This window comes from Xyrauchen texanus, chromosome 25 (genome assembly GCF_025860055.1).
Source record: "Xyrauchen texanus isolate HMW12.3.18 chromosome 25, RBS_HiC_50CHRs, whole genome shotgun sequence".
NCBI lineage: Eukaryota > Metazoa > Chordata > Actinopteri > Cypriniformes > Catostomidae > Xyrauchen > Xyrauchen texanus.
The window spans coordinates 34,826,393-34,854,010 of NC_068300.1; the positions used below are offsets into that span (position 1 = coordinate 34,826,393).

The window sequence follows — 27,618 nt, forward strand, 5'->3', positions numbered from 1 at the left end:
GTGTAATCCCATAAAGTGAATGGTGCAAGTCTTAAAATCTGGTTACCCACATCAAACACAATCTTCTAGATTCTGAATATAAGTACTGTAGGTCCATTAAAAAAACACCTAGCAGATGCTCAGAATGAGACAGGTTGTGACAGGACTTGGCACCAAAACTGCCACTACTGTATTTAAATATACTACACCCTTGATTCCCAGGCTTTCGGCTGTTTATGCATCTACAGACAACTTATTTGGCCATAGAACAGAAGCATACAAATATTTTGTTGTAGAATGGCGACATGAAATTTTTGTGCTATAGAATAGTGGTATGAACATATTTCACCATAGAATGGTGGCATGAACTTATTTCTGAATAGAATCAACATATTTTGCCATAGTACAGTGGCACGAATTTCTTCCGCCATATAACTGCACAGACACATTATATGTCATGTGATAAGTCAACATATTACAAGCAGTACTTATACTTATAACACACAATATTACCAAAATAATACCACAGACATAGTAAGTATGCAGTCGTGTGGCAAATAATTTGTATTTTACGTGAGAAGACCATATTAATGTATGTATATTGTGAATGAAATGAATTATTTCTATAATGAATCACTCTGTGCACAGTAATATTATAAGAGGCCCATTATGTGTTATATTTTTGATTAAGCCATCGCACCGTATGTTTGTAAGTTAATTTAACCCTGAGGACTGTTACTAACCACTCTGAGAAGTGTTTAAGTGCATCTCTATGGTCACTGTGCAGTTAAAGTGAAATAAATATCTAGATTGAAGGTTGCCACCCAACTATTTTTGCAGATTTTCTCCCGAGGCACACCACTCCCCTCTCCTCTCTTTTAATTCGCTTCTTTTCAGATTCTCATTGATCTTTAATCCCTGTCATTAAGCATTTATTCAGTGTTTAGACTGAAGTGTGATTAAACCATCTTTACAGTTCCGGGTTTGTATAATATCCTGTAATTAATGATGGATAATTTGACTGAGTGTAGACTGGAGGAAAAAGAGGTTTCTTCAGAACAAACGCTTCCAAGTAAGCTTTTTGACACATCTGCCTTAATAACTTATTACGTAAACTATTAATAACTTAATAGTGAAACTTTTCACATTTCTGTATCCTCTCCTGTACCTGGAGCCTTTCCACTATACTTTGATCTAATTTGCATTACCTATAGAAGCAGAAAAAAAAGTTTATTTATTTATTGTTTGTTTTTTGAGGGGGCACCAGTAGTGGTCACTTTTTCCCCTTAGCAAGGTAAGACATAAACAAAAATATTGTCTAGTATAGTTTTTAATTATACATGTGTCTGGGTGAATACTCATACTGTATTGGCATATATATATATATATATATATATATATATATATATATATATATATATATATATATATATATATATATATATATGTGTATGTGTGTGTATTTGGGAGATGCATTCAAAAATATAAGGGGGCACATGTTTGAATGGGCATGAACAGGAGTGCATAATGAGTTGACGGCTCCATCTGAAATGCTTTAATTTGTGATGTAATTGAAATTGCTTTTGCAAAAGTACAGAAGATAAAGATTTGACTTTTTACAGTCTAGCTGTAGGCCAATTGTAGCTTCAAGTCATGCACTGTTTGCAACATGTTTCTCTGAAGTCAAAAGGCATCAGCTTTAAAGGGGATAGATCATGAGGGATGAAATTTCCCTTGATATTTTCAGAAGAATTTGCTTGATGTAATATGAAAACATACAAGTTGCTCCCAATGGCAGGCTAGCGCCTTGCATGGCAGCTCTGCCTCCACTGGTGTATGAGTGTGAATGTGTGTGTGAGTGGGACACGGTGTAAAGCGTTTTGGTAACCTCTAAGATTAAAAAAGGTGCTCTATATAAGTGCAGACCATTTACCATTTACCATACTGTAAATTTCAGAAAACTTCCTTCCCAGTCCAAAAAGACCATCTATTTAAAAAGCTGCAAAAATGACTTACGCAACTTTCAGGCAAATAAAAACATCAACACCACCACATCATGACCGCCCACGTTTGAACGTCAACAATGCCTACTGGATGATCAGAAACTTGGCCCAACCAGTCATGGTGAAGCAATACAGGGAGGCAGGACAGATCCTATTACTCCTGAACACTAGTAGAGCTAATGATAATGTGTGAGAAAGTTTGCCAATGTTTTGGTGTTCCCGGCTGTGTGTAGCACCTGCGGCTCAGCAAATCCTTATAAAGGATCCCAACGTTAGAAACGAGCAGCTGAAGTGTTTTGAAACAGATCCCTGATCATTTCAGTGATTTAATGGTTTTTGTGGCACATTTCAACATGGATTGTTTTCTGAATCTGTTACAATGTAATGCATGCTTTACAAAGAGGCTAATATTGAAAGATATGGCACAACAGCAAACTCACAGTCAGTGTGTGAGCTGAGCCAGACAATTATATAATTCGTTATTATTAAATAAGGCTGCAAGATATATCAGATTTTTTTAAATATTGCAATTGTACATATAGTGATATGCATCTAGCAAGGGCTTGCAGCGTGTGTGTGTGTGTGTGTGTGTAAAAGGTAATAATGAGATGGGACGCTTCTGCACAAACAAAGGGCAAGTGCTTCTGGACATTTACATTTTCAAACTAAAAGCCATATTTTTAACAGTAAAAAATTAAATAAAAATAAACATGGCTTCATATATCATCTTTCAGGGAGACTCCTTGACATGGTTGCCTTTGAGTTACTCACTGAGATTTCTAAGATATTATTTGAAACAGTATTTATTGTGAATAGCACTATACAAATCAATTATAATTGAAATCATTACATTACATTATAGTGAGTAGAAAAAGGTACAACTTTATACACAAAGTAAATATTTCTGTTCAGTGACAATATACACTCACCTAAAGGATTATTAGGAACACCTGTTCAATTTCTCATTAATGCCATTATCTAATCAACCAATCACATGGCAGTTGCTTCAATGCATTTAGGGGTGTGGTCCTGGTCAAGACAATCTCCTGAACTCCAAACTGAATGTCAGAATGGGAAAGAAAGGTGATTTAAGCAATTTTGAGCGTGGCATGGTTGTTGGTGCCAGGCGGGCGGTCTGAGTATTTCACAATCTGCTCAGTTACTGGGATTTTCACACACAACCATTTCTAGGGTTTACAAAGAATGGTGTGAAAAGGGAAAAACATCCAGTATCGCGGCAGTCCTGTGGGCTGAAAATGCCTTGTTGATGCTAGAGGTCAGAGGAGAATGGGCCGACTGATTCAAGCTGATAGAAGAGCAACTTTGCCTGAAATAACCACTCGTTACAACCGAGGTATGCAGCAAAGCATTTGTGAAGCCACAACACGCACAACCTTGAGGTGGATGGGCTACAACAGCAGAAGACCCCACCGGTACCACTCATCTCCACTACAAATAGGAAAAAGAGGCTACAATTTGCAAGAGCTCACCAAAATTGGACAGTTGAAGACTGGAAAAATGTTGCCTGGTCTGATGAGTCTCGATTTCTGTTGAGACATTCAGATGGTAGAGTCAGAATTTGGCATAAACAGAATGAGAACATGGATCCATCATGCCTTGTTACCACTGTGCAGGCTGGTGGTGGTGGTGTAATGGTGTGGGGGATGTTTTCTTGGCACACTTTAGGCCCCTTAGTGCCAATTGGACATCGTTTAAATGCCACGGCCTACCTGAGCATTGTTTCTGACCATGTCCATCCCTTTATGGCCACCATGTACCCATCCTCTGATGGCTACTTCCAGCAGGATAATGCACCATGTCACAAAGCTCGAATCATTTCAATTGGTTTCTTGAACATGACAATGAGTTCACTGTACTAAAATGGCCCCCACAGTCACCAGATCTCAACCCAATAGATCTTTGGGATGTGGTGGAATGGGAGCTTCGTGCCCTGGATGTGCATCCCACAAATCTCCATCAACTGCAAGATGCTATCCTATCAATATGGGCCAACATTTCTAAAGAATGCTTTCAGCACCTTGTTGAATCAATGCCACGTAGAATTAAGGCAGTTCTGAAGGCGAAAGGGGGTCAAACACAGTATTAGTATGGTGTTCCTAATAATCATTTAGGTGAGAGTAAAAGTCACTTTTTTACATATGTTAAGCAACTTGTCTTAATGTAACACCAATCATTTTTCTCACAGAATATAAATGGATCTTTGAACATGAAAATATATATTTACCTTGACATATATGAAGGGTATCATTTGGGTTTCACATTCGGTTCATTATATTTGGGCGTCTTCAATGTTGTAATCTGTCAGACAGCAGTGTAATATCACAGTCACAATGTTGGATTCAAATAAACACACCTAGATACGCGCCTACGTAAAAACCCACACCCGACCCATGTGTTTGCAGATAACTGCTTCTCTTCTCTCATCTTTGCATCATCAGAGATAATGCCATGTGGAAAGATGGGAGATGGAAATGCAGCCAATCAACGCCTTTCACAAGTGGCCATTGCATTTTTAACCTCACCTCAGCTACCCACATTTTGTTTCTCTTTAGTAACCAAAACATGGTATCAAACAGCGTTTTGCCTAGCTGATTCTCATTGTTCCATGACTCTAGCTGTCTGAATATCTCTCACACTTCATGTCAGATTAGATTCAATGTTTTTTGGTCCCCTCACGGATTCTTTTACAAATTAGCCAAAACAGCCATTCTTATAAGTGTATGAAATGTATGCACAAAAGGAAATGTTAGACAGAATGATACATGTACATTGTCTTGCATTGATAAAAAGACTCAAAGAGTAAATAATGATATAATTATCATTTTTGCGTGAACTCTCCCTTTAATGGTATTTTAGAAAGTGCTATGAGGACTGGGAAAGTGAAAGAATCAGTCTTAAATCTTATCTGTTTTCATGCAATTTTCATTTTTGGTTACTCTTATCGGAGATGTATGACAGCACAGACATATCAAAGGTTTTTTAATCTTTCTTCTCACACAAGTGCCCTCATGGGAAGGAGCGTGAGCTCTGCGATAAAGATCTGTGTAAATGCCATAAAATCAATCAAACATTTTACAAGAGAATCTAAAGGGGCCGTGCGCAGCCTACTTCCGCGCAGGTCAGAGTTTATTGTGATGATGAATACATATCCATGAAGACAAGGTCACTTTCAGGGAGCTGGCGAGAGTTCGGGTTTCAAAGCGAGAGGAAGTGCAGTCACAACGTGTACATTTTTCCATTTGGAGATCCTCCTCAGGCCAGGATTTAATAAAAAATTATTTAGTCTCGGAAATGTTTCCATCGTGCTATGAAATCGATATCATCGGAAACTAATGTGATTTTTAGGTTCTTATGGAGCTAAAACCAATGATATTTTCACCAGTTGGAGAATAATTGAGAGTGAATTGTTCAATAATGTGGTACATATGCAGTTTTAAGAAATTTGCTTAACTATTTGTACAGGTTTATATTTGGCAACGTCTTGCTGTATGTTTGCGGTAGTTGCTAAATTAAATAATTTAATACCTGGACTGACAGTGAAATGTTTTTTTGTAATCGAGCTCAAGGGCGTAGTGTGCATTTCTCTCTAAGTAATGTAACATTTAGGCACACTAAAACCTCATATACAAAACAGATGTTTTCACTGGTCTTCATTCATAAGGTGTACTGCAATGTGAATAAATACAAATTTGTCATAAAAGTTCCCACGTGCTAAACACTTTCAATTTGGACAAGTGATAGCATTGTAAATACAGTTGGCCAAAAAGTATCTGGAAACTTTTGGACAGTTAAGTCACACCTAAAAATGTATGAATTTCATTGCATAAGACAAAAACAATATTATTCTCTACCTGCAAATAAAAGATACAAGGCACAGAACTGAATTCACAAATCACTAAAGTTGTTTTTGCAATTACCTCTAATCAGCTGGTTTCATGGTGTTTTATGTGGATGTATGATGTAGCAGAAACAGATCAATATAGTCTTTTTTTATATATATAAATTATCCTCCTGCCCAGTAGGTGGCAATATGCCTGAAGAATGTGAATCGCCAAAAACAAAAGAAGAAGAATCTGAAAGTTATAGTTAAAGGAAAAATGGACTTGGCCCACATATATCGCTTATGAAGATTTGTATTTCACTACTGGAGTCTTGTACATTACTTTTATGCTGCCTTTATGTTGTTATGGAGTTAAACATTTTTGGTCACCATTCACTTGCATTATATGGACCTACAGAGCTGAAATATTGTTCTAAAAATCTTCATTTGTGTTCTGCAGAAGAAAGAAAATCATACACAGCTGGGATGGCATGAGGGTCAGTAAATGATGAGGGAAGTTGTATTTTTGGGTGAATTATACCTATAAGTTTGTTGATGATGTCTGTGCTATATTTCTTTAAAGTAAATGACAGTTGGTTTGATATTTTGTTATATAATGAATGGCTTAAGTTTCCAAATATTTTTAGCTCAACTGTATATTGAATGGAAGTGGGCGTACATCATTATCATTGGTTGCTAGAATGACAATCAAATTAGCCAGAACATTTATTAATAAATGAATATGTATGGGGTAGGGGATATGTAAAATGTCACGAATGAAAAGTGTTGGAAATCAGCAGAATTCTGCATGCACAGATTCCATGTGGTCCTTTGGATGAGCATACCCCTTCACAATTCAAATTCCCCAGTGATATGGCCAAGGTTTAAGGGAAACAGACTAAATATTAAGAATTCCTATCAAGGCCTTATTTTTGTTTTCCTGCTAACAAATCTTCTCTCTGTAGCAACTGCAATTACCTCTCCACAAATAAACCAAAATAAAAAATGCAAAAATAAAAAGAGGAGTATGATTAAAATTTTACGGTATTTTGGCCCCCAATGAGGCAGCTAACAGAAGACAGATGGGTTTCAGGGGGACTAACACTAACCAGCCATCCCAGAGTTTTTTGCCTCTGACTTGTGCTGCTTGTTGTCAACACAGTCTGAGGACAATGGCCTCCACCTTTTCACACACGCTATCTGCGACGTAGCCAAGTCTCATAAACTACTCCCAATAAACATGCGGTTGCCACTTTATGAGGTCGCAATTGATGCTAAAATCGGTCTGGAACTGCAACAATGGAGCTGTTAGTAGGTTGTGATTACACTTTTGGACAACCAAATGTGTCCTGACACGTATTTTCAACAAACATCTGCGGTAAATGTGGCAGCATGAAAAGGCTCAGCTCACGCTTCATCTGATGGGGGTTTTATTGTTTGGTTTGATCTGGAAAGATGCTGGAAATCGCTGTTAAACACAAAAAAGCAAGTAAATATGCCTTGTGTAACTTGCGTCCAACAAATCACAATAATTATGTTTTCTGAAAACCTGTTTTTGAGTTTTACACCTTTTGAGCATTTGAAATGGTTGCCACCAATAACACATTATTCTCATTCACACCTTCCATAATCTCACCATTCAATTATTCTTTGAAGTAGAGTGGAGTGTTTAGGGTAGTTTATACAATACAATGTTGGACCTGGAGCAAGGACTTGTGAGCTGGCACAGGTCATTAGACAATGTTTCAAAGAGTTTCTGTTAAACACATTGTCTCTTAGATATCAGGATAGCTGTAAAATGGCAATCAAATACAACCAGTAAGAGCTGGACAGGGAGGTTGGGGGGTTGTTCGCTGTCCTTTTCTGCATATCGCGGCGCCGTTTTGCATAATGTGGTGGCTCATTATAGCTTATCACGGCCCATTCGGCACATTTCGCGGCTGACACACCGGCCCGCTTGGATCTCCTGATGGCCAATCCGCCACTGATCGCCCCCAAAGTGCGTCGGCACACCGGGAAAATGCCCGGTATGCCAGATTACCAGTCCAGCCCTCCATCCAGTTGAACATTGCTAAGATGTTGCTCTTTCATAGTCCAGAAGACTTAAAAGAGTTTAAGTTCCATTTAATTATTGTATCAGATCATCCTTAAATTACTCTGGACAATTTAAATAAGAAACAAATGCAACAACAAGAGTAATACATTAATTGATATTGAAATGCATACTTTGCTATTTGGGCAAATCTGAGAACAGTTTGTGACATTGTTGAGATCTTTAGGGATCTCAACAAGGGAAGTAGGGGTAAAAAATGTCCTTTGTCTCATTGAGACAAAAAAAAATTAAATCAGACAAAGCATGAAACCCGCATTTATATGAGATTTGAAATAATCTAGTTATTCTCTGATTTTGACGTCAAAACGTAAAGAGTGTAAGAGTATAAATGTAACGGTCATAATGACAAGTTCATCATTCCAAATATTTGTAAAAGAATATAGAAGTTGTTGACTCAAGTGGATTAGGGAAAATAGCATTAAGAGTCTTCTGTGTCTCTAATGTAAGTGAACACATAAATCTGAAGGGCTCTAGCGTTTAGATATATGACTGAAGTATAACTAGGGATAAAAGTTGACCGCAGAGCTGGCAGAGACTTTCAGCAGAACAGCTTGCTGTGGTACGTTCTTAAAACCTCATATGACACGCATGCGAAACCATTACTGGCCTATTTACACGGGGTGAACCACTAAGCTCCACAACCTCCAAATCTCACACTTTTATTTTTGCTGTCCCCCTCCTTCCTTATATCCTTTCTGTGTCTTGATCTACTAAAACAAATATTTGTGACAGGGTGGTGGCACACGGCCTTACCAAATATATACTCTAAAGAACAGCTAGTGGTCTGGCACTAGATGAAGATAGACTTTAAAGCTTCAGAGATATCAAGCCACATTGGCACAATGGTGTGTGTAAAAGAGAGTGTGAAGATCTGTGAGATGTGGGTGGGTTTACTTAGCTTGGGGTTTGGGAACAGATTTGTTTCCAGAAGTGAGATAAATCTGGCAGTCTTCCCTAATAAAAAATAATCATAAAAATAAGATGGTTTGCTGGTCTTTGCTGGTTTAAGCAGGTATCCCAGCCTGGCCAAGCTGGTGCTAAGTTGGTTTTGTTGGTTGACAAGCTAAAACGTGCCCACAACCCCTCTAGAACCATCCATCTGACAGCCTAACCAGGCTGAGAGACCAGCCTAGACCAGAAAACCAGCTTAGGCTGGTTTTAGATGTTTATTTTTATTTATTTTATTTTTTAAGCTGGTTTGAGAACATACAGAGAAGTCTTCATTTGGTACATACTTAATAAATAAATTGATGTTTTTTTTATTATAAAAAAATAAAACTGCTTGTTGTTTCCTGCAACAAGCAGTTTGTCTGTCCACACTGAATGTGAAACAGTTACATGACATTAGACATGACATGTGGTTGGTCTATCAGGGAGTGGTGGTGTTGTAGTGGTCTAAACCACATAACTGATAAACTGGTAATCAGAAGGTTGTCGGTTCGATCCCCACAGCCACCACCATTGTGTCCTTGAGCAAGGCACTTAACTCCAGGTTGCTCTGGGGGGATTGTCCCTGTAATAAGGGCTCTGAAAGTCGCTTTGGATAAAAGCGTCTGCCAAATGCATAAATGTCTATCAGTGTGACGGCGCAGAAACACAAACCAAGTGTTTGACAAAATGTTAGCTCATTGCTTATTGTGGCTGGTTAGAACGATTTACATGTAAAAGAGCTTTTATCGCTTGCCGTTTTGTGCCTGGTTAGGACATTCTGTTAGGGTTGAGCCCAAAGTATACTTCAGTTAGACGTGAACACTGAGCACGACACATGACGCAAATCTTGTAATCAACAGTGTGCTCCAGCACTGACCGTGCGTTCAGACCAGACGAGGCGAGGCGTGAGTGACAAAATTTGCTCTGGCTGCCCTGCCAACAATGCAATCGAAAATTTGTGGACGCTCTGACGTATTTGAAATAGGCGGCAACATTCGTTGAGAATGCTTGGTTTTTTTAACTATATTTAAAGGGGCCACAAAACATCCAGACATGTCGACCGGTATCTTTTTGATGACATATCACAAGTAGCATATATCCTCAAGAAATATTATTAAATAATATTATATAAACCATAATATCCACTTCATCAACTCACCTGGCACACCAACAATTTCAGACACCTTTTTCCACGCATAATTTTTTAATTTTATTTATATCCCTGTAAGCAAACAGGGACAGATCAAATATTACGGTAAAACCCGCCATGGCAATAATCAGTTTCTCCTCCATTTTGTCTTCAGAACAAATTTTTGGTGGGAACCAAAGTTTACACTTTTGTGGTCTCTAGCCTTCGCTAGAGAGGAGCACTTCTATACTCCAATAGGTTGCCGCCGTACCGCGTCAAAGCTCATTACATAATGTTGGCTGCACTTGAACTTTCCTCTGAAGCCCACACCGCCCAAGACTCGCCGCGCCGCTTCTCGCCGCCGAGAGACGCTGGCTGTAATAGAAAATGAATGACTTCCAGTCGAATTTGACGCTCTCGACGCCTCTGGTCTGAACGCACCATGAATGCGAGCAGCCCGATTTTTTTAACTGTCTTTTAACATGCAGAATGCGCATGCGCCTGGAATTATTTGAACTAATTAGTGGGTTCACAAATGTGGCAACATTTACATTTGAGCCATTGCTGCCACAAAGAAATGCTACACGCAGACTATACTACACGAGAATCTAGAAGGTAACCCTCTGGCTGACTGGAGGGTTACCTTCTAGCCACGACCTGTAAACATCAGGAGACGAAGGGAAAAAACCAACAACAGTGGATGTGCACGTCAAGAGCGCATGTGCGAGGAGGTCAGGAGAAACCTGCATTTGTATAACTTGAGTCTGAAGGAAAATGTGAAGAAATATTTATGGGTCTAAACTCCTGAAACGAAAAAGTCCATTCCATAGCAGTGGAGTCATTTGGAGTATATTTTGACAGGCTATTTTGAATGTACGCAGTCGATGAATGTTAGTCTCAAAATCAAAGTATATTTGGGCTTTAGTCTATCCCTACAGAATAAAACAGCTAAACCAGCCTAAGCTAGTTTGCCTGTCTTAGCTGGTCTCCTATCCAAGTTAGTCTGTTTGTTACTGGTTTAAGAGGGATTTTGGCGCCTTTTCTACCGATCAGACTAGGAGACCAGCTTAAACTAGCTAAGACCAGCTAGGCCAGACTGCAAGAACAGCTAGACCAGTTAAAAACAGCAACGACCAACAAACCAGGTTTTTTTTTTTTCAGCAGTGCAGCAATTACATAGCTTTAGCTTTATATATATAAAAAAAGAATAGAAATCTATATAATATCCTCATGCAGATGGTTAGGTAAGTGTGTCTGTTTGTGTTCATTCTGTTCTCTGGGCTCATGCCACCATTATTGTGGTTGCATACAACACGGCTGCTTCTTTGCCAGAGATGTCGAACCCATCATATTAGCTAAGCTGATTTGCATGCTAAAAGATTGGCCGCAATTCTCCAAAATTTTGTCTCGTTACACAAAAGGAACAATTTGGCAAACAGGGAGAAAATGAGGCTACTCAAGCAGGATGGAGTGACTTCTTGAGACATGTAGAGGTACGGGTGGTCTTCAGCCCTGAGGACCTTGTGATGCCTCAACATGTTCCTCAAACTCTGCCACCCAGGACAAACAGGCACAAATGCTTATTAAGTGATTTGTTTGATAAACAAATTGATTAGTCTGGATGGGTGAATCTACAGCTGGTTGATATTTACTCTGACTCTCTCCGGGAATTACTTTCTCGTGTCTCGAGTCCTGTCAGAGTTATCTGCCATGTTGCTTGGATACGGCCAGTGTAGGGCAAATTTCCTGTATGTAATTTCCAGCAGTGATTTTTTTTAGGATTTGCACAACTTTTGACACCAAACATCAATTATCTTAATGGTGATGCCTGCAATTTTTAGGTGTTAAAATATATTTTTCAATTCCAGGTTAATATGCAGAGACAACTATAAGAAAGCCATTCATTTGAGCATTCCGGTCAGCCCTACACAGTAACATTGGCTCAACCAATGGCGTGAGGTTAGGACAAGACTGTCTGTTTTGACACCCAATGGTAGACTGGGGTAATGTTTGGAAAACCTGTTTTAAAACAACAATTATCTTATTTCTTATTATCTTATATAGTTCTCAAGCAGCATACTGTTGCTACTGTATGGTCATCGCTTCAGGCAAACATGACGTTTGGCATCAGGTGATGCACTCTGAAAAAAACGCATGTTTTTGTGGTACCAGAAGGGTTGGGTAAATGGTTGTTGAAACTTTTTTATATGTACGTTTTAAGATCCCAAATCCTTTTGTTTTGATTTCTTTAAACCCTGGCTACACAATAAAGCCCTCAAACAATAGCAAGCTTGTACTTGTAAAGAGAAATAAGGTCTAACACTGTTCCATAGAGTATATTTTCCACTTCAATAGCAACTGTATCCATTTTATCTTTGGTCATTGAATATAAATTTAGTTGCACTGCTATGTTGCCATGTGGGCCAAAGCAGATAAGAGCACTCTCTGATCTTGGCTTGCCTTTCAAAATATGTTGACATGTTTGGAGATCATACAAAAGAGATATTTTTGTTTCTAAATTATAAACTTGCCGACTAGCAGCCAGAAAGATTCAAACCCCAGCTGCTGTGGTTCTTGCGTCCAAGGAGACCCATCAGGTTTTGAGTGTTTTCGTCATAATCACTTGAACACACACACATGCCTTTATGAATTCACCAGATTCCCATTTGTCTGTTAAAGTCATCAATGTGTTGGACAGCAAATTAACCAAATTACTTCTTTTGTCCCTCCACAGGAGGCTCTCGGGCAACCACCTGAGACACATCCCTGGCCCTGTACTCCAAGGCCTCTACAACCTCAAAGTCCTGTAAGTAACAAAATGAAATGGCATTTAAAAAAGGAAGGTTTGTGCACATTTCTGTTAATCGTAGCAGCAGTACTTAATCAGATGATGGAGAAAAACATTATTGGGCATACAGTATATCCAGATGTTCAGTGTGGTCAAGCACACTTTCAGCATTTTCAAGATGATTTAGGTGACTGTGGTCACAGTGATACTGTACAGTCCCAGTAAAGTATGCCAGGTTGTGGAAGTCTTCTTCATCCTTCACAACTGGGCACTCAGAACTAGTTGCACAAGTTGCAGCATAGTGCTGATCAAATTGTATATATATATATATATATATATATATATATATATATATATATATATATATATTTGTCCCTGTTTGCATAATTAGCTGATTTACATACTTCCTTTAGTGTATTGGGCACTAAAACTACTTAGACAGCACATGAAAATAAACCATGCTATAAATGGCCACAATTCATTCTAAGTGAATTTCACTCTAAAAAAAGAGAAAGAGACACATAGAGAGAGTGGGGAGGGGGGGGGGGGGGGGGTTATTTTCCAGTGAAAATAATAATTTTAATGTTTAATTCAGTTGATAGAGTGGCATAGGTATCTGTCTCATTTCCACCGAGCCCAGACATGGAACACCCTCACTGATGCCAACAATCAGCCAAAACAATCCCACACCCGATTCCATCCATGATTCCAAACACCTTTCTGTGCTGTCCTGGAAGCTGTATTGGCTCGATATTGCCATTCAACAATCCCCTGACTGATTAAACACCTCAAGAAACTGCCCTGCCAAATCCCCAAGAAATGAAAATGAAACAGCTTAAATTTTCTTATTTGTACCTTCATCCCATGCCAAGACATTTTCAGTAAGTGCACCATCTAAAAATATTAGTTTTGACTGTTAATTGGTCTTTATTTCAGTAGGTTAACAAGGACATGCATTTAGACATTTGGATATTTTTATATCCTCTCTGAATCTTGTGGTTAAAAACAAGGTCTGTCTGAAACGTGTCAATTGTCAGAGATCTTATTTATGTGGTCAGTGCAGACAGGGAGTGGGTTGGGTATTACAATAGTTAAAGGTCTTTCTTTGTGTGCTGCTACCTACCCTGTTTAACCACCAAACTTGTCTGAGGCACGAGTATGTGACCTTCCCTTGTTTGATTGAAGTATTGTTATAACAGTCAGTCAGATTCAGATGAGCCAAGGACATTTTCCCCCCGTCACAACACATATTTACCTTAAAATAAGAGTGATATTTCCTTTCAAATGAAATAATGAAGAGGACGTGACATCTGACATGAGTTGAGAAGCAACAACAACATCTAAATGCATTTAGAACGTAATGGCACAGTATCATTTAGTAGCACTTAAATACAATCTTTGATCAATAGAATGTTCAAAATCTTACAGAAATGTAGATAAATTGCTAGTCAAAATATGACAATCCTACATGTAAATGATAAATTAATACATGCTTTGTGGCATTCCAATGAAGAATAGAGGATTGTTCATAATATAATATCAAGACTGCTGGACATTTGAAGTCTATGCTCACAGTGGCTGTAATGGCACCATGATTTCCTTGATAAGGGCATCCTGGCCACAAAGGCGCACTTATTCACCCAAACACAGGCAATTCTCTGCTACGAGGTCAAATGTCAGGAGTTTCATTTGATTGGACATGATAAAGCTGTCTGCCTTGTAATTAAAGCCCAGCGTCTAAGACCGCATGCTCTCACATTGGAATAATTTGTTTTTTTCAAAGAGCTCAGCGTCATTGTTCTACCACTTCCTCTCTTTTTCAGCCTTTTATTGGACGAGTCCTGCGAGCATGACATCACTGGCCCACCCAAGCAGTTCCTCTCCTCCTGTTCAGTCTTTTTGCCCCTCCTATGTTCTTGTGTGTCCATTGAACATTTTACCACTCAGTGCTTGAAATCATATCTCTATACTGATTGTTAGGGCAGATAACCTTGTGGTGAAATTGCTGCAGTAAACTGGCCCACTCTTACTCCTGAGTGCTAGCCATGCTGACAAGCTTGAAAAAAAATCCTTTAGGTTTTTATTATGACAAACTGAAACAATTCTGATACACCACCCAGCAAATTACACATATGAAAATGACTAGTCGTGACTTTTTGTATTTCCTTAATAAAATTGAAGGCCACCCATTGCTGTTATGATTATGATTATGTAGTCATTAAGTTATATATAATTATTTAGTAATCATCGGAGCATGACCAATGATTAAGGCAGGAATCACTTTTACTATTGTTGTGCATACATATGGCACTCTTCCACTGCACGTTACGGTTCAACCTGACTCTGCTCGCTATACTTTTCTGAGCTTGCTTTTCCACTGCAGTTTAGTGCCGCCTCAACGTGGGTGGGATTATAGGCTGAGCGTCATTGTTGTGCCGCCTCAACTGCTGTGACATCATCTTAAATGCGACACAAACATTACTCACCATAAACAATAACACGAACGCTAGCTGTTAGCTACTAGCTCATTGTGCTGCATAAAGCAGTTGTTGCATGGTGATTTTACACAAGTGTAACAGTTAAATTGGCCTGGTTGTTTTAGAAGCAAGCTGTCCAGTAGCTGGTTAACTAAATAAAGTGAAGCTTTCAAGCAGAATATAGAGTTAACGTAACAAAACTTACCATCCTCCACTGTGGCCGAGTCCTGGGCACACTCCCTCCCTTTGCTCCCAAATCCAGTTATGCTGGTAGTGACGATTCTCTCTGTCCAATCAATGATCTGCAGGGTTTTGACGTCACATTTAGTATCAGCTCGGCTCGCTTGGAAACTCGACCAAGGTGGTACAAAAAAAGTACCAGGTACTAAGTACTATCCACAGTAGAAAACCCCCCAAAAGTGAGCAGTCAATTTTTTTGACTAAAGTTTTGGTCGAATACCTATTCCTAATTATTTAACATGGCAGTGTGTAATTTGTCCTGCACAGATTGACCTAAATGATACCTAAAATATTTTTTTTGAGGAGTGGTGTCCTATAACTTCCTTAAGTGATCAGAGCTGATATTTTAACCTAGTGGATGTTAAAACAGATGTAAAGAATTCATAGACTTACACTAAAGCAGGGACCCAAGCTATAGCTTGGGATAAGAATCATGGTGATTTGGAGTGAGTTCTTTTGATTTTGACCAGTAAGCAACCACCTAAGAATCTCCAAGAACACCCTAGGAGACACCTAACAAGTGTCCTGGTAACCATCTAAAACACTCTAGTATCATGGTGGCAACTTTTGCATGGACAAGCACCGCTCACGTTTTCTTAAGAGCATACAAAAATCTAGTTGTAATTGTAATTTACTAATGGTCTGTTTGCAGGATGTTGCAGAATAACCAGTTGGAGAGATTGCCCAGTGAAGACCCATGGGAATTACCCAATTTGCTCTCTCTGTAAGTATAAACTTTAAGTGATCTCAAACAAACTTGGGCTGTTAGAGATTTAAATGGAACAATGTTGTATATTAAGCAACACTGAATAGGTCTGCTTGCCAAGTGTAATCCTCCTAGTTTTGACCACAACTCCAAGCTTAACAGCCGGAATACAACATAATTAACTTTTAGTGATTAATCTCATGTGAAATGTTATTGTGCTTTGAATATCCCTTTATCATACAACAACGGATAATATTAATCATCAGTAAGTAAATTTGAAAAACAATAGGTTTAAAGATGTCTGAAGGAAAGTGGAACTGTTCACCCACAAAATACATCCATGACCATTGTTGAAGTTCATGTATCAAATGTTAAATATTAGCACAAGCAGCATGCATAACACAATAATCAGTTTAGCACCCAGTCTCTAGCAGCAGGACTATTTGGACAATTACTGTAATCTAGCCATGAGGTAACTCTTGGCATTTCTCTGTAATAGAGTTGATGCAAGTAAGCCCAGTTATTTATATGCCTATTAGGACCATTGGGCCCTTAATCAAGAACTCCCCACCAGGGAGGATCATGTTTGCAATTTATGACACACATGGCAGTTGTAAAACAGGTGTTCTTTGGCTGTACGAGTGTCAAGCACGTACAGAATTTTGGTGATATGTTTTCTTCTCAATTTTCGATCACTGGCATAAACAAAACATAGAACACATGCAAACATGTAGTTTATTTAAGACAAATCAAACAAATAATGAACAGAGAAATAACAATAGTCTTAGTAGTTTCTGTGTGGTCTGTACAATCCAGATGAATACAAATTAAAAATGAATTTAGCAGATTTAGGTGTATTGGTTTTCTCAACAAACTATAAGATTTAAGATAACTTACAACAGAGATAAATATTCCAGAGAGGTCAGTCAAAATGCTTGAGGAAGAAAATGTGACTACATCACATTTAATATCAGAACAGTCAAACAGAGAAACCTTTACAGGGCTGCTTGTGCATCTGGAACTCATGAGGGAACTGCCAGACACTGCGCTCTGGCTCCTGAGTGAGCACTGAGAGATTCAATGAGCTGTGAAGAGCCCAATTTTCCATAAGTTACTCTTCCCTCTTCCCTTAGTTCCAAATGTTTCCCTCCTAATCGGAATCATGCCCCTTCCTAACTGGTTCCCCATGAAAAGGTCAGAATCCAAATATTGTCTGGGATTTTGTCTGGCCTCGTCCATCTGCCCCACTCATATCCACCTCTCGATTCCTTTCAATTAGTCCAGTTTCCCGATGCCAGTCGGCATCCCAGAGTGCAGCCGCACACCCCACTTTTTCCAAATGAATAATTCCATGTAAATATCCATTTGCTCATTTCCTTCTACCTTTGTGAGGATGTTTTCATTAGAGTCATGGCGTACAAATTTAATTCCTTTGCCACCAACGGAGCTTTTTCCACATGGAAGACATGCCTGGTTCCAGAAGAGGCTCCAGACGCTCACAGACTGTGTCCAGACCCTCCCTGTAGTGAGGCAGAGATCTGGCATACGTCCAGCCAACTTACGCTCACTTTCAATCCCCCATAACAAAATATATGCAGTGATTCAACTAGGATGTCTATCCTGAGTTCCTGAGTAGAAAGGCATTTAGTTCTTAACAAACAAGTAATTTAGGGTAATGAAAAGACGGAGATCGGTTAACCACTGGGAGGGCTGTAAGGTCTAAAGTCCACTGGCGCCCGATGTAGACAGAGGGAAGATGAGTTGGAGCAGGACAGAGGATTGGGGTTGAAACTCATTTTTGTTTCTTTACTAGAGTTTAGGACTGTAGATTATACTTGCTATGATCAGCACAGACCATCCTTTGATGACAAGACCACCCTCCCAGTATTTGGTCTATGAAAGCAAGATTTGATAAAGATCCAGTTAAAGATGTGCAACAAAAATCACCTTAAACCAAAGGCAATACAATGGTCTTGAGAATCTTAAGCCAGATATTTAAGATATCTCCACCAAGATATCAGTGCTTAGTTTTTTTTTATCACCGCTACCTAGCAGAGTACACAGGATGGAAAACATAGTGTGAGAATATGGTGCGTTTATCAAGCCAAATGGCATTGTGCTTTATGTTTAAGTTCCTCGTCTATTGATGATCTCTGTGTATTACCATGAGCTTTAGTAATCGAAGTTTGAGGAGGGCAGAGGGTAGGTGAGGTGTGGCCAGTGCAAAATGACTGAATGTGAAAGGTCGGGGGGTATGCACAGGAAATGCTTGAGGCTAACTCAACATGCTCTGCTACTATCATACATCACAACTCTGCTGAGCACTGTGGTTCAGCACACAACCCCACTCTACCCACTGATTCCAGGGGGCAACATTCATTATATCAAAGGCTTAACATGTTGACATAGGGAGGACATTCATCTTAGTTGTGGAGATGTCAAGGTCTGTGAACAACCAGCTTGCAAAAAAAGAGGCTTCACCCCATTCTTATATTTGTGAGAATTCCTTACACCTATCCTTTCAATTATTTCCAGCAGCCTCTGCTTGTTTCTTCCCAGTTTTAATCTTTAGTTTAGCTTATTTGTTTAAATGCCAAAAATCAGAGCAAAACAGTTGATTTAAGATTGTATTAAAGCGTTCCCAGTCAATATAGCACAACAATTACTTGGTGGCTTAAACCAAATCAACTCACCATGCCACAAAAGCTACAAACCATGAAATTATAAATTGGTGTTTTATTACAACATATGAGCACAGGCAAAATGAAAGAGAAATAGCTCATTTTCAAGAATGCCTTCATGTGGTCAGACCATGTGTTGCTTCTTTGCCTAGTCAGCCTGTGTATGCCAGGATATAGTGATTGCAAAATATTCCTCTGTAAACCCACTTGTTGTGATTTAGCACCATTGTTTCTCCAAAAGCTTTAAATTCACAAACATAAAATCCACAAAGCAGAGCACTCCACCTGTGAGCTCCTGATGCTATTTTCTCAAATGTTTAGTGCTGCAGGTGTGCCAAAACTGTCATTAAACAAGTCCATGCTGGAACAACTAAAGATAGCTTCGTAAAACACTCAGATATAAATCACTTGTGGAAAAACTAAAACACTCAGGTGGTTGTGCATTCCATTCAACAGAAGAACAAAAGACAGAATCAAAAGAAGCCATGAAATTATATTTTAATTATGTTATCGTCAAAACAGTAACATTACGACCACAAACCACAGCACATATCTTATTATTTAGCAACAACTGTTGTCTCCTTTGTTCATCAGTTTTTATGAACCTTTGTGGGGCGTGGTAGTTTTTTAGAAAATAAAAGAAAGGGGTAGATTCCGTGACAGGACATGGACTATGTTGCCGTTGACTTGGTCACAAATAACACGTCATGCCAGGTCAGGCCTCAAAATTACAAGAAGGCTGAAGTTAGGAAAGGACATTAAGTATATTTTGATGGAGGGTGGGTAGTGTATAGTGCCTTGTTGGCACAGATTTAGAGACGTCTTTCAGCGATTCATCTACAGAGAAAGGGCTAATTGAAAGCAATAATAGATTTCCATAAAAACCCAATGGCTTTCATCTCTTAATTCCTGCCGTTTGTCATTGCTCATTTTCACTAATTTCTCCTGTTATTTTGACATGGAACAAATATTTAGGGTGAGGGTTTGAGCCACAACCTGGTGACTGGTAAACATGACTGACTTCCTCTCCTCGATTCTTGCACAGACATCAATCATAATGGGTGTGGTGTGGCATAGTGGTTAAAGGTCTAGGCTGGTAACTGAAAAATTGTTGGATTGAATCCACCGAGGGGCAATCTAAAAGCTATCAAGAGAATTCCCTTAACACTAGGTTGCACCAGGGGAATTTAATCAGTGCACTGTAAATAGCTTTGGACTAAAGCATCTGATGAATGGCTGCTTAATTATCATACATTTTGTTTAGGAATAAACTTTCATCTGATAGTTTCTAACTGAAAAACATGTGTTCCCCTCACCAAAAACAGACGCCTGGATGCCAACCTGATCATGGAGGTTCCGGCAAGGACCTTCTCAGGTATGCTGTCCCTGCGCCACCTGTGGCTAGATGACAATGCCCTGAAAGAGATCCCAGTGAGCGCGCTCAATGACCTCTCTTCGCTACAGGCCATGACTCTCGCCCTTAACCGCATCACCCACATCCCAGACTATGCTTTCAGAAACCTCTCAAACCTGGTTGTGCTGTACGTATTCACACCCTTCCACATTATGTGATTATGTGAAGTTGGACATGTTTCTGGATCAAGATCCTTTGTTAGCAATATTCCAAAAACGATATTCCTACACCTAAACCCCAACCATAACTTACCCTTAGAAACAGAGGCAAATTATAGGTTTAGAGAAATATTCTTGAATAACGAACCTAAAAAATGTGATTGGTTGATTGGCCTCCAGGATCAACAACGATATCCAAGGAGCATGTTCTATTTGAGTAAATCATGTTAACTATTGAGCATGTGTCAGTTGGAAAGAATGATATTAGTAAACAAGGCAAGGAAGTTGGAACACATGTCTTGGTTTGAGCGGACACCACAAGAATCCAAAACTCTTTCAATTAAAAGCAGTGGAATGATAGTGTGGATTAGGTTTATATCTCAGCCGCCATCGGTTTACATTTATTTGAAGAAATGTGCGCTGCATAACAGGTGTTTGTTTTAATGTTTACTGTAATCCTAATGAATGTTTTTACGTTCAGGCATCTTCATAACAACATGATCTGGACTCTCGGACAGAACTGTTTTGAGGGACTACACAGCCTCGAGACCCTGTAAGTAAGATTGTCCCTTTGTAAAAGATTAAATACAACATAACAGCATTTCCTGTTTTTTAATACAAGCAGACTCTGTTCGGTTATTTAATCTTGGCATCTTAGAGGATTCATTATGGAAAGGGCTGAAATGAACTTACCAACAAACTAGCTTTACTTTACGCATGTTCAGTGGTTCCGCTTTGTATGGACAATAAAGAAAATTGTTCTTTACACAATAATTCAGTGGTTGAGATATACACATGGTAATTGCAGTGCCTTGTTTTCTAAAAACACACTCTCTTCTCATTAAAATCAAAGGACTTATGGCAGACTTTCATCTTCTGTTGTGTAAGCAACAATAGTGCCCCTGCAATGACCTCAGTGTGGTATGATTTCTGAAATAATCCATTCAAAGCACATATACATTAAATACCAGTGTTGGGGAGTAACTAATTAAACAAAGTGATGCTACTAAAAGCTGCAGTGTGTAACTTGTCGATGTTAAAATACTTTATCTTATCATGGTTTAAAAATGCAAAGACACTGATTCGTAATCCATTCGTAGATTTTTTTCCCCTTGAAAACTGTGAAAACTGTCTATGTGCCATTATAAAAATATTGCTCTGTTTGTTTAAGCATCCCAACCACCTGACAAAGCAACATTGACTAATTTGATAGATTTTATAGACTTTGTTTTACTACTACTACTAGATTGTAACTTTTAATGTATCAAACTACTTGTTTAAAAGGATAGATTGTAACTGTTTCCAGGGCTGGATTTACCGGGTTGACATGGTGTGGCAACTGCCAACCTAGGATAAAGCATTGCCACCCCATCTGCCCATCTGCCATTTGGTATCCCAAATATTGGATTCTGCATCTGATGGGCATTGTTGCCAAGTCTGCTTAATATTAGTGATTGTGGGCTTGTTCTTTCAGAAAGTTGCTTATAAATATGGTCACTTGTGAGTTGCTGTTTTTTGGCTTTTTTTCTAGAATACAGTCACATTTTTTAGCGTTGCAAAATACACCTTATCCGACCAGCGGATGATGTGAGAGACATTGTAACAAGGGAACCCAGTTCATTTTTTCTCAACCATGATAATAATGACAACAACATGGACAGATACATGGAAAAAGTGTATTTCTCAGTTGCTTCCAGGTCTTCAATGAATGATTATTAGATGCATTAATTCAGATACATTGTCGGAGACTCTTGGGCAGATTCACTAAACAGTTGCGGCACATTTGCACGTCTTATTTACTAACCACCCGCAATCACTTTTAGCAGGCACAATCAATGCTGCGTCTTCAATATTTAAATGAAGTCATTGTCATACCTTTCCACGGAAACATGCCTCCTTTCTATGTAAATTAGGCTTATTAAAGATTGCGCTTTATTCACAAAACTCCATGCTATTTGCCCTGCACAATTTAACATGTTGCAATTACAACCAAATGAAAGTAGAAGGTAAAAAGATTTTTTGTGAACATTTCCGAGTACAAAAAAAAAAGGATATAATTATTGAAGCGTGATTATTTTGATATTAGGAAACCGGGGGTAATTGTCACACAAGGAAGCGGTCACAAGGGCAGTATTTGAGTAACTATAAGTTTTTGAGTTTTTGTATGCTGCTTTCAATTCAGAACCCTCTTTAATTACACCAGGGATCATAGAAAATGTCTCAGTGCTCTGGAGATTTATATTTAATATTTAAGTTATGTAAGAATGCCAAAAATGCAATAAATTCCTTTTAATGCTGGAAAACAGGAGCACAATTATTCATTTGTGACCTCAATGTAGATATGCAACTGCATCGCAAATTCATGTGCATTTTTTATTTGATAGTGACTTATTGCAATGCATCTTGATATCTTAATTCAGAAGAACTATGCATGGGCGATTACTTTGGTTATGCTACCCCTCGAAGTCCCCATGCCACCCCCTTGCCACCTCATAAATAACTTTCTAGATCTGCCCCTGACCATAACTGGTGACTGTACTTTAACTGTAGTTTACTTGAAATTACAAGTAACTTGAATTGTTTAATACCATAATTACACTGGTGTCAGAGAAAAGCACTAACAGATATAAATGGCTACTGTTTTTATATCATAGCTGAACAATAGTAGACATTCTTAACATGATTCAGGCTGTATAACTTATTGAACAGCACCAAGATGGTAGATTGAAATAAAAAGTTAAATAGGCCCAATATATTCTTTAATTTTAAAGGGGCCTAAGAACCACAGCCAGCATATTCTTGCTAATGTAATATATGAAAGACATTATATAGACCATGCTATGAAAGCTTGGCTTTAAAGGAACAGGCATATGCTGAAGTCATGGTGGTCTCCAGGATACAGAGACATTCACACCTGCTTTTAAACAGCCTGCTGAAGTGCTAAAGATGACGTTTTCCTCTTTACAAGAAGGATTTCAGCCTTGAGATTTGCACACTGAACTGAACACTTCATTTGAGAGCAATCAGTGAGAAACGGTGCGCTGAGACTTCTCCCATGAACCGTGCTGTACTACCCCCATGGAAATTCTGTAGCTTGATAGATTTGGCTTTAGGAAGGAGATTTGATTCAAGGAGAAAATGTTAGTCACACTAGATCTGAACTCTTGAAAATGGTGACAATGATGTATGAGTCAATCAGTTATAAAAGTGTAGGGGTTTTTAGTTTAGTGGTCACATGTACAAACTAGGGCTATCGATTGTTTAAAATGTTTTATCAAATGAATTACATGTAGGGGTTGGGTTAACTGAAAATTATCCATTATTTACCAATTTCAGAAAGATGATAATTCATGACGGATGATTCCAAATGCTGTCCATCATTTTGAAAGATAAACAATGAAACAAGAAAATAATTTTAACCTATTACATCAGTTTTTACCTCTTTCTCTCCCACTCTCCCACTGTGTGTGTGCCATTTAATTCCCTGGTATTAAGATGTGTATTAGGGCTGCACACTTATTAAAAAAAAAAACATTGTCAAGATTACAATTACAGCTGCTGCGATTAACTAATCATCAAAAGTGTTAATTACATCATTTAATTTAGTCCTGTAGTGTCAAAATTACTATTTACTAATTTGTTTGGTCCGCTGTGTGCATGAATGCAATAGAAAACCAGAACATCTGTTTTGAAGTAGTCAATTATTATATCAGAAAAGACAACCTAGTATTCTAGTATTGTTATGTTGCCCACTTTCTGTGGATCCTTTCTTCAAAATGTAAACAAAATATGAAAATACTTGTTTTTTAAGCAATCAAGCAATTCAGGAATATAATATGTCATGCAGTTGCACCACAAGAAGTATTTTAATATAAATGAATAATCGGAAATACAAAATCATGCAAATAATCATCAATTATGATTTTTGGCATAATTGTGCAGCCCTTATTTGTATTAACAGGCACTATGGCCATTTACACCTGGAAATGTGCTGTATTCTTTTTAACAATGTGTTGTGGATTTTTAGGAAAGTGTCTCAGATTTCATAACTGCATACATCAACCATTATGTCAGTGTGTTAATGCATGATAATAAAGCGCAAAAAAGTATAATTATGAAATAAAAGTGGTGCACTGTTTCTGAATTTATACTGCCATTTAACATAAGCACAAACATTACATTTAGAGCAGAATTGTCAGTTATGTTAGTGGAGTATCTGTAAATGAGCTTCAGAAATATGTGTGCACTGGCTTCACAAGGCTCAAGCATGAGGAGTCAAAAATACATCATATAGGCCTATTCACTGTAATGTACACCCACCAACCACTTTATTAGGTACACCTGTTCACCTACTTATTCATACGACTATCTTATCAGCCAATTGTGTGGCAGCAGTGCAATGTGCTTTGCATAAAATCATTCAGATATGGGTTAGGACCTTCAGTTAATGTTCACAGCAACAATTAGAATGGAGAAATCATGTGATCTCATTGATTTATGACCGTGGCATGATTGTTGGTGCCAGACATGTTGTTTTGAGCATTTCTGTAACTGCTGATCTCCTGGGATTTTCACACACAACAGTCTGTGTGTGAAACTAAGAGTTTACTCAGAATTGAGTCCAGTGAACCGCCGTTCTGCGGACGAAAACAACTTCATGAGAGAGGCCAACGGAGAATGGCAAGACTGGTTCGAGCTGACAGAAAGGCTACAGTAACTCAGATAACCCCTCTGTACAATTGTTGTGAGCAGATTAGCATATCACACAGCATTTTTAGGACACTGTCAATTTAAACTTAGTATAAAACTTAGAAAAACAAGTTTCAAGACTCCTGCGTTTTGAGTTGCACTCGGTCCAGCTGTGTTGAATGCAAGAATGCGTCCTCATCTTGTTCTGTCTGTTGTCAGAGTGGTTTGTTTCCTGCACAGCTGCACGTTGCCTGTACAGCTGGAGTTGCACTAACTGCCCCCTGCTGACTAAGATATTGAAAAACATGACAGTGGTACTTCAAGCTGGAATTGTTTCGCTGGTAGAAAAATTCCTTATTACAGTACGGCAACATTATTAATTGTGTGAATGTTTTTTTAATGTGTTATTTCTTATCTAATTAATCACACTGAATGAATGCATTAAATCAACAGCCAGTCAAAACCCAGTCAAAATTCAGGGCACACTTTACTAAAATGATGTCTCTCATGATCTTAAACACATTTTTATCTAAGTTTTATGCTTTATGCTTACATTTTTGGTGACTACATAATTATATATGTACAAACTTTGGACTTGTAGTATATAACATGTTATAAGTTTTATGATAGCATGCATTAATCATTTAAACATTGTTGACACACTTACAGTAGCCTATACATAAAACAACAACAATATCACAAAAGTGCATGTACAGTTATACTCAGGGTATTATCAGGACTTACTGGTTCCAAAATAATTATATGTAGTCATGTTACATATAGAATGACATTTGAATTACCGTCAAAACAATGTCTAAGCAACAAACTAATCCTTCCTAAGGCAAAATACTTTTACATGTAACATGACACACTGGAAGAAATCATGCCAGCTGTCTCAGTCCTTTTGCACATATGTCCTGTGTATGTGTGTGTGTTTAGGAAGTGCAGAGCTTCAACAACTAAGAGAAACAGTTTTGCCTTTTCTCAGTCAAGACATAGATTGTAAAAATCACATTCATTATTACATCTGGTTTATCCATTACATGGAAATGGAAGGTCAAGTGAAGTACATAGAGATGCGGTATTGCACATAGTAAGCGCTACTGTATGCTACTCATTTCGGTAAATGTAGTAAGCCATGCTGGTATTCTATGAATGATGGAAATGTGTATAATGTGCAGAATAGACATACTATATACAGCAGCAATAGCAAGAGTAGAATGGTATTATGCTATTCCAAATGTCACTTTTCATATCTCTTTGGATTTTTCTTCTACATCATACTCAGCATACTTTAATGAATAGGCACCCTGAGACATTGTATTTTTGTGGGACAATGTGCATTCCCTTTTCATTGTTGCTGCTATAATCCACATTACCGTAATTGTCTTAGAAAACACATTCATTACCAGTCAGACGTAGTTGCCGCCACAATGTTGTTTTGTTATGATGCCTGGTGATTTGACTTTCAAACAGAGCACTGGCTGCTTTTATAAATTGTAAATTAAGGTAATTGACAGACTACTCCTGTTCTAAACAATGTGGTATATCCAGGAAATTATGAGCACTACTCCTCTGTCATATTAAAGGAAAGTCTTCAAACAGGAGTGATGGATGTTCTAAACAAAACCAGGACCTAGACAAGGCATAACCATGCTGCACAGCTGACCCACAGCACTGTGTTCATAACAGTCCCTCTGTAGGCATGGTCTTATTTTATGGATTATTGGGCTGGAAGTGGATTCTAGATCTTTATGCAGTGTTTGAACAAAAGCACTGAAACACTTAAAGGACTTACTAGAGGTAAATTAGGTCATAAAAGAAATGTCTGTTCATATTCACATAATTATCCTAGACTGCTCATATACTGGTTCTGCAATCCATTTGGCCCTGTTGGTTTTGCTGTATTTGTTCTTTAAAGGTGCATAAGCACAAGCAACATTTATCACTTTATTATATATGTACATATCATAAGTATATCACAAAAAATATTGCATTTTCCGATTAACAACTTTTTATACATTTTTTAAAAAAAAATATGATTGGCTTATATCTTTTAACTATTTGAAGACTCAAAAGTAATCTGATATATTTTCATGAAGAGGTTCTCTAGATGATACATGCTAAATTCTCTACGAATCGGACCAACAGTCTAGTAGGAATTCTTAAAATGGTGACGTTTAAATGAAATCAGAGATAAAGGTTTGGTAACTCTTTATAATAACTTTCATTAATAAATAATTGGCAACAATAGGTTCCATTTGTTAACATTAGATAACAACATCAGTTAACAAACTAACAATGAACAATACAATTTACAGCCTTTATTAATCTTGGTTCATGTTCATTTTAAGATGTAAAAAATCTAAAGTTGAATATGTTAGTTAATAATTAATAGACTATGAACTAAAATGAATGAACAGTGCATTTTTTTATAAACTAACATTATCAAAGATTAATAAATCCATCC

The 27,618-nt window shown here is 38.1% G+C and overlaps 1 protein-coding gene across 1 annotated transcript in view; it reads left to right on the top strand.

The window, feature by feature from the left end:
• Nucleotides 1–27,618, top strand: part of LOC127618454 (leucine-rich repeat-containing G-protein coupled receptor 6) — a 111,276-nt gene that overhangs the window by 58,551 nt on the left and 25,107 nt on the right. The window contains exons 3-6 of the mRNA XM_052090906.1: nt 12,730–12,801; nt 16,153–16,224; nt 20,213–20,428; nt 20,941–21,012. Of these exons, the coding sequence (XP_051946866.1) occupies nt 12,730–12,801; nt 16,153–16,224; nt 20,213–20,428; nt 20,941–21,012 (432 nt within the window). The remainder of the gene's footprint in view (nt 1–12,729; nt 12,802–16,152; nt 16,225–20,212; nt 20,429–20,940; nt 21,013–27,618) is intronic.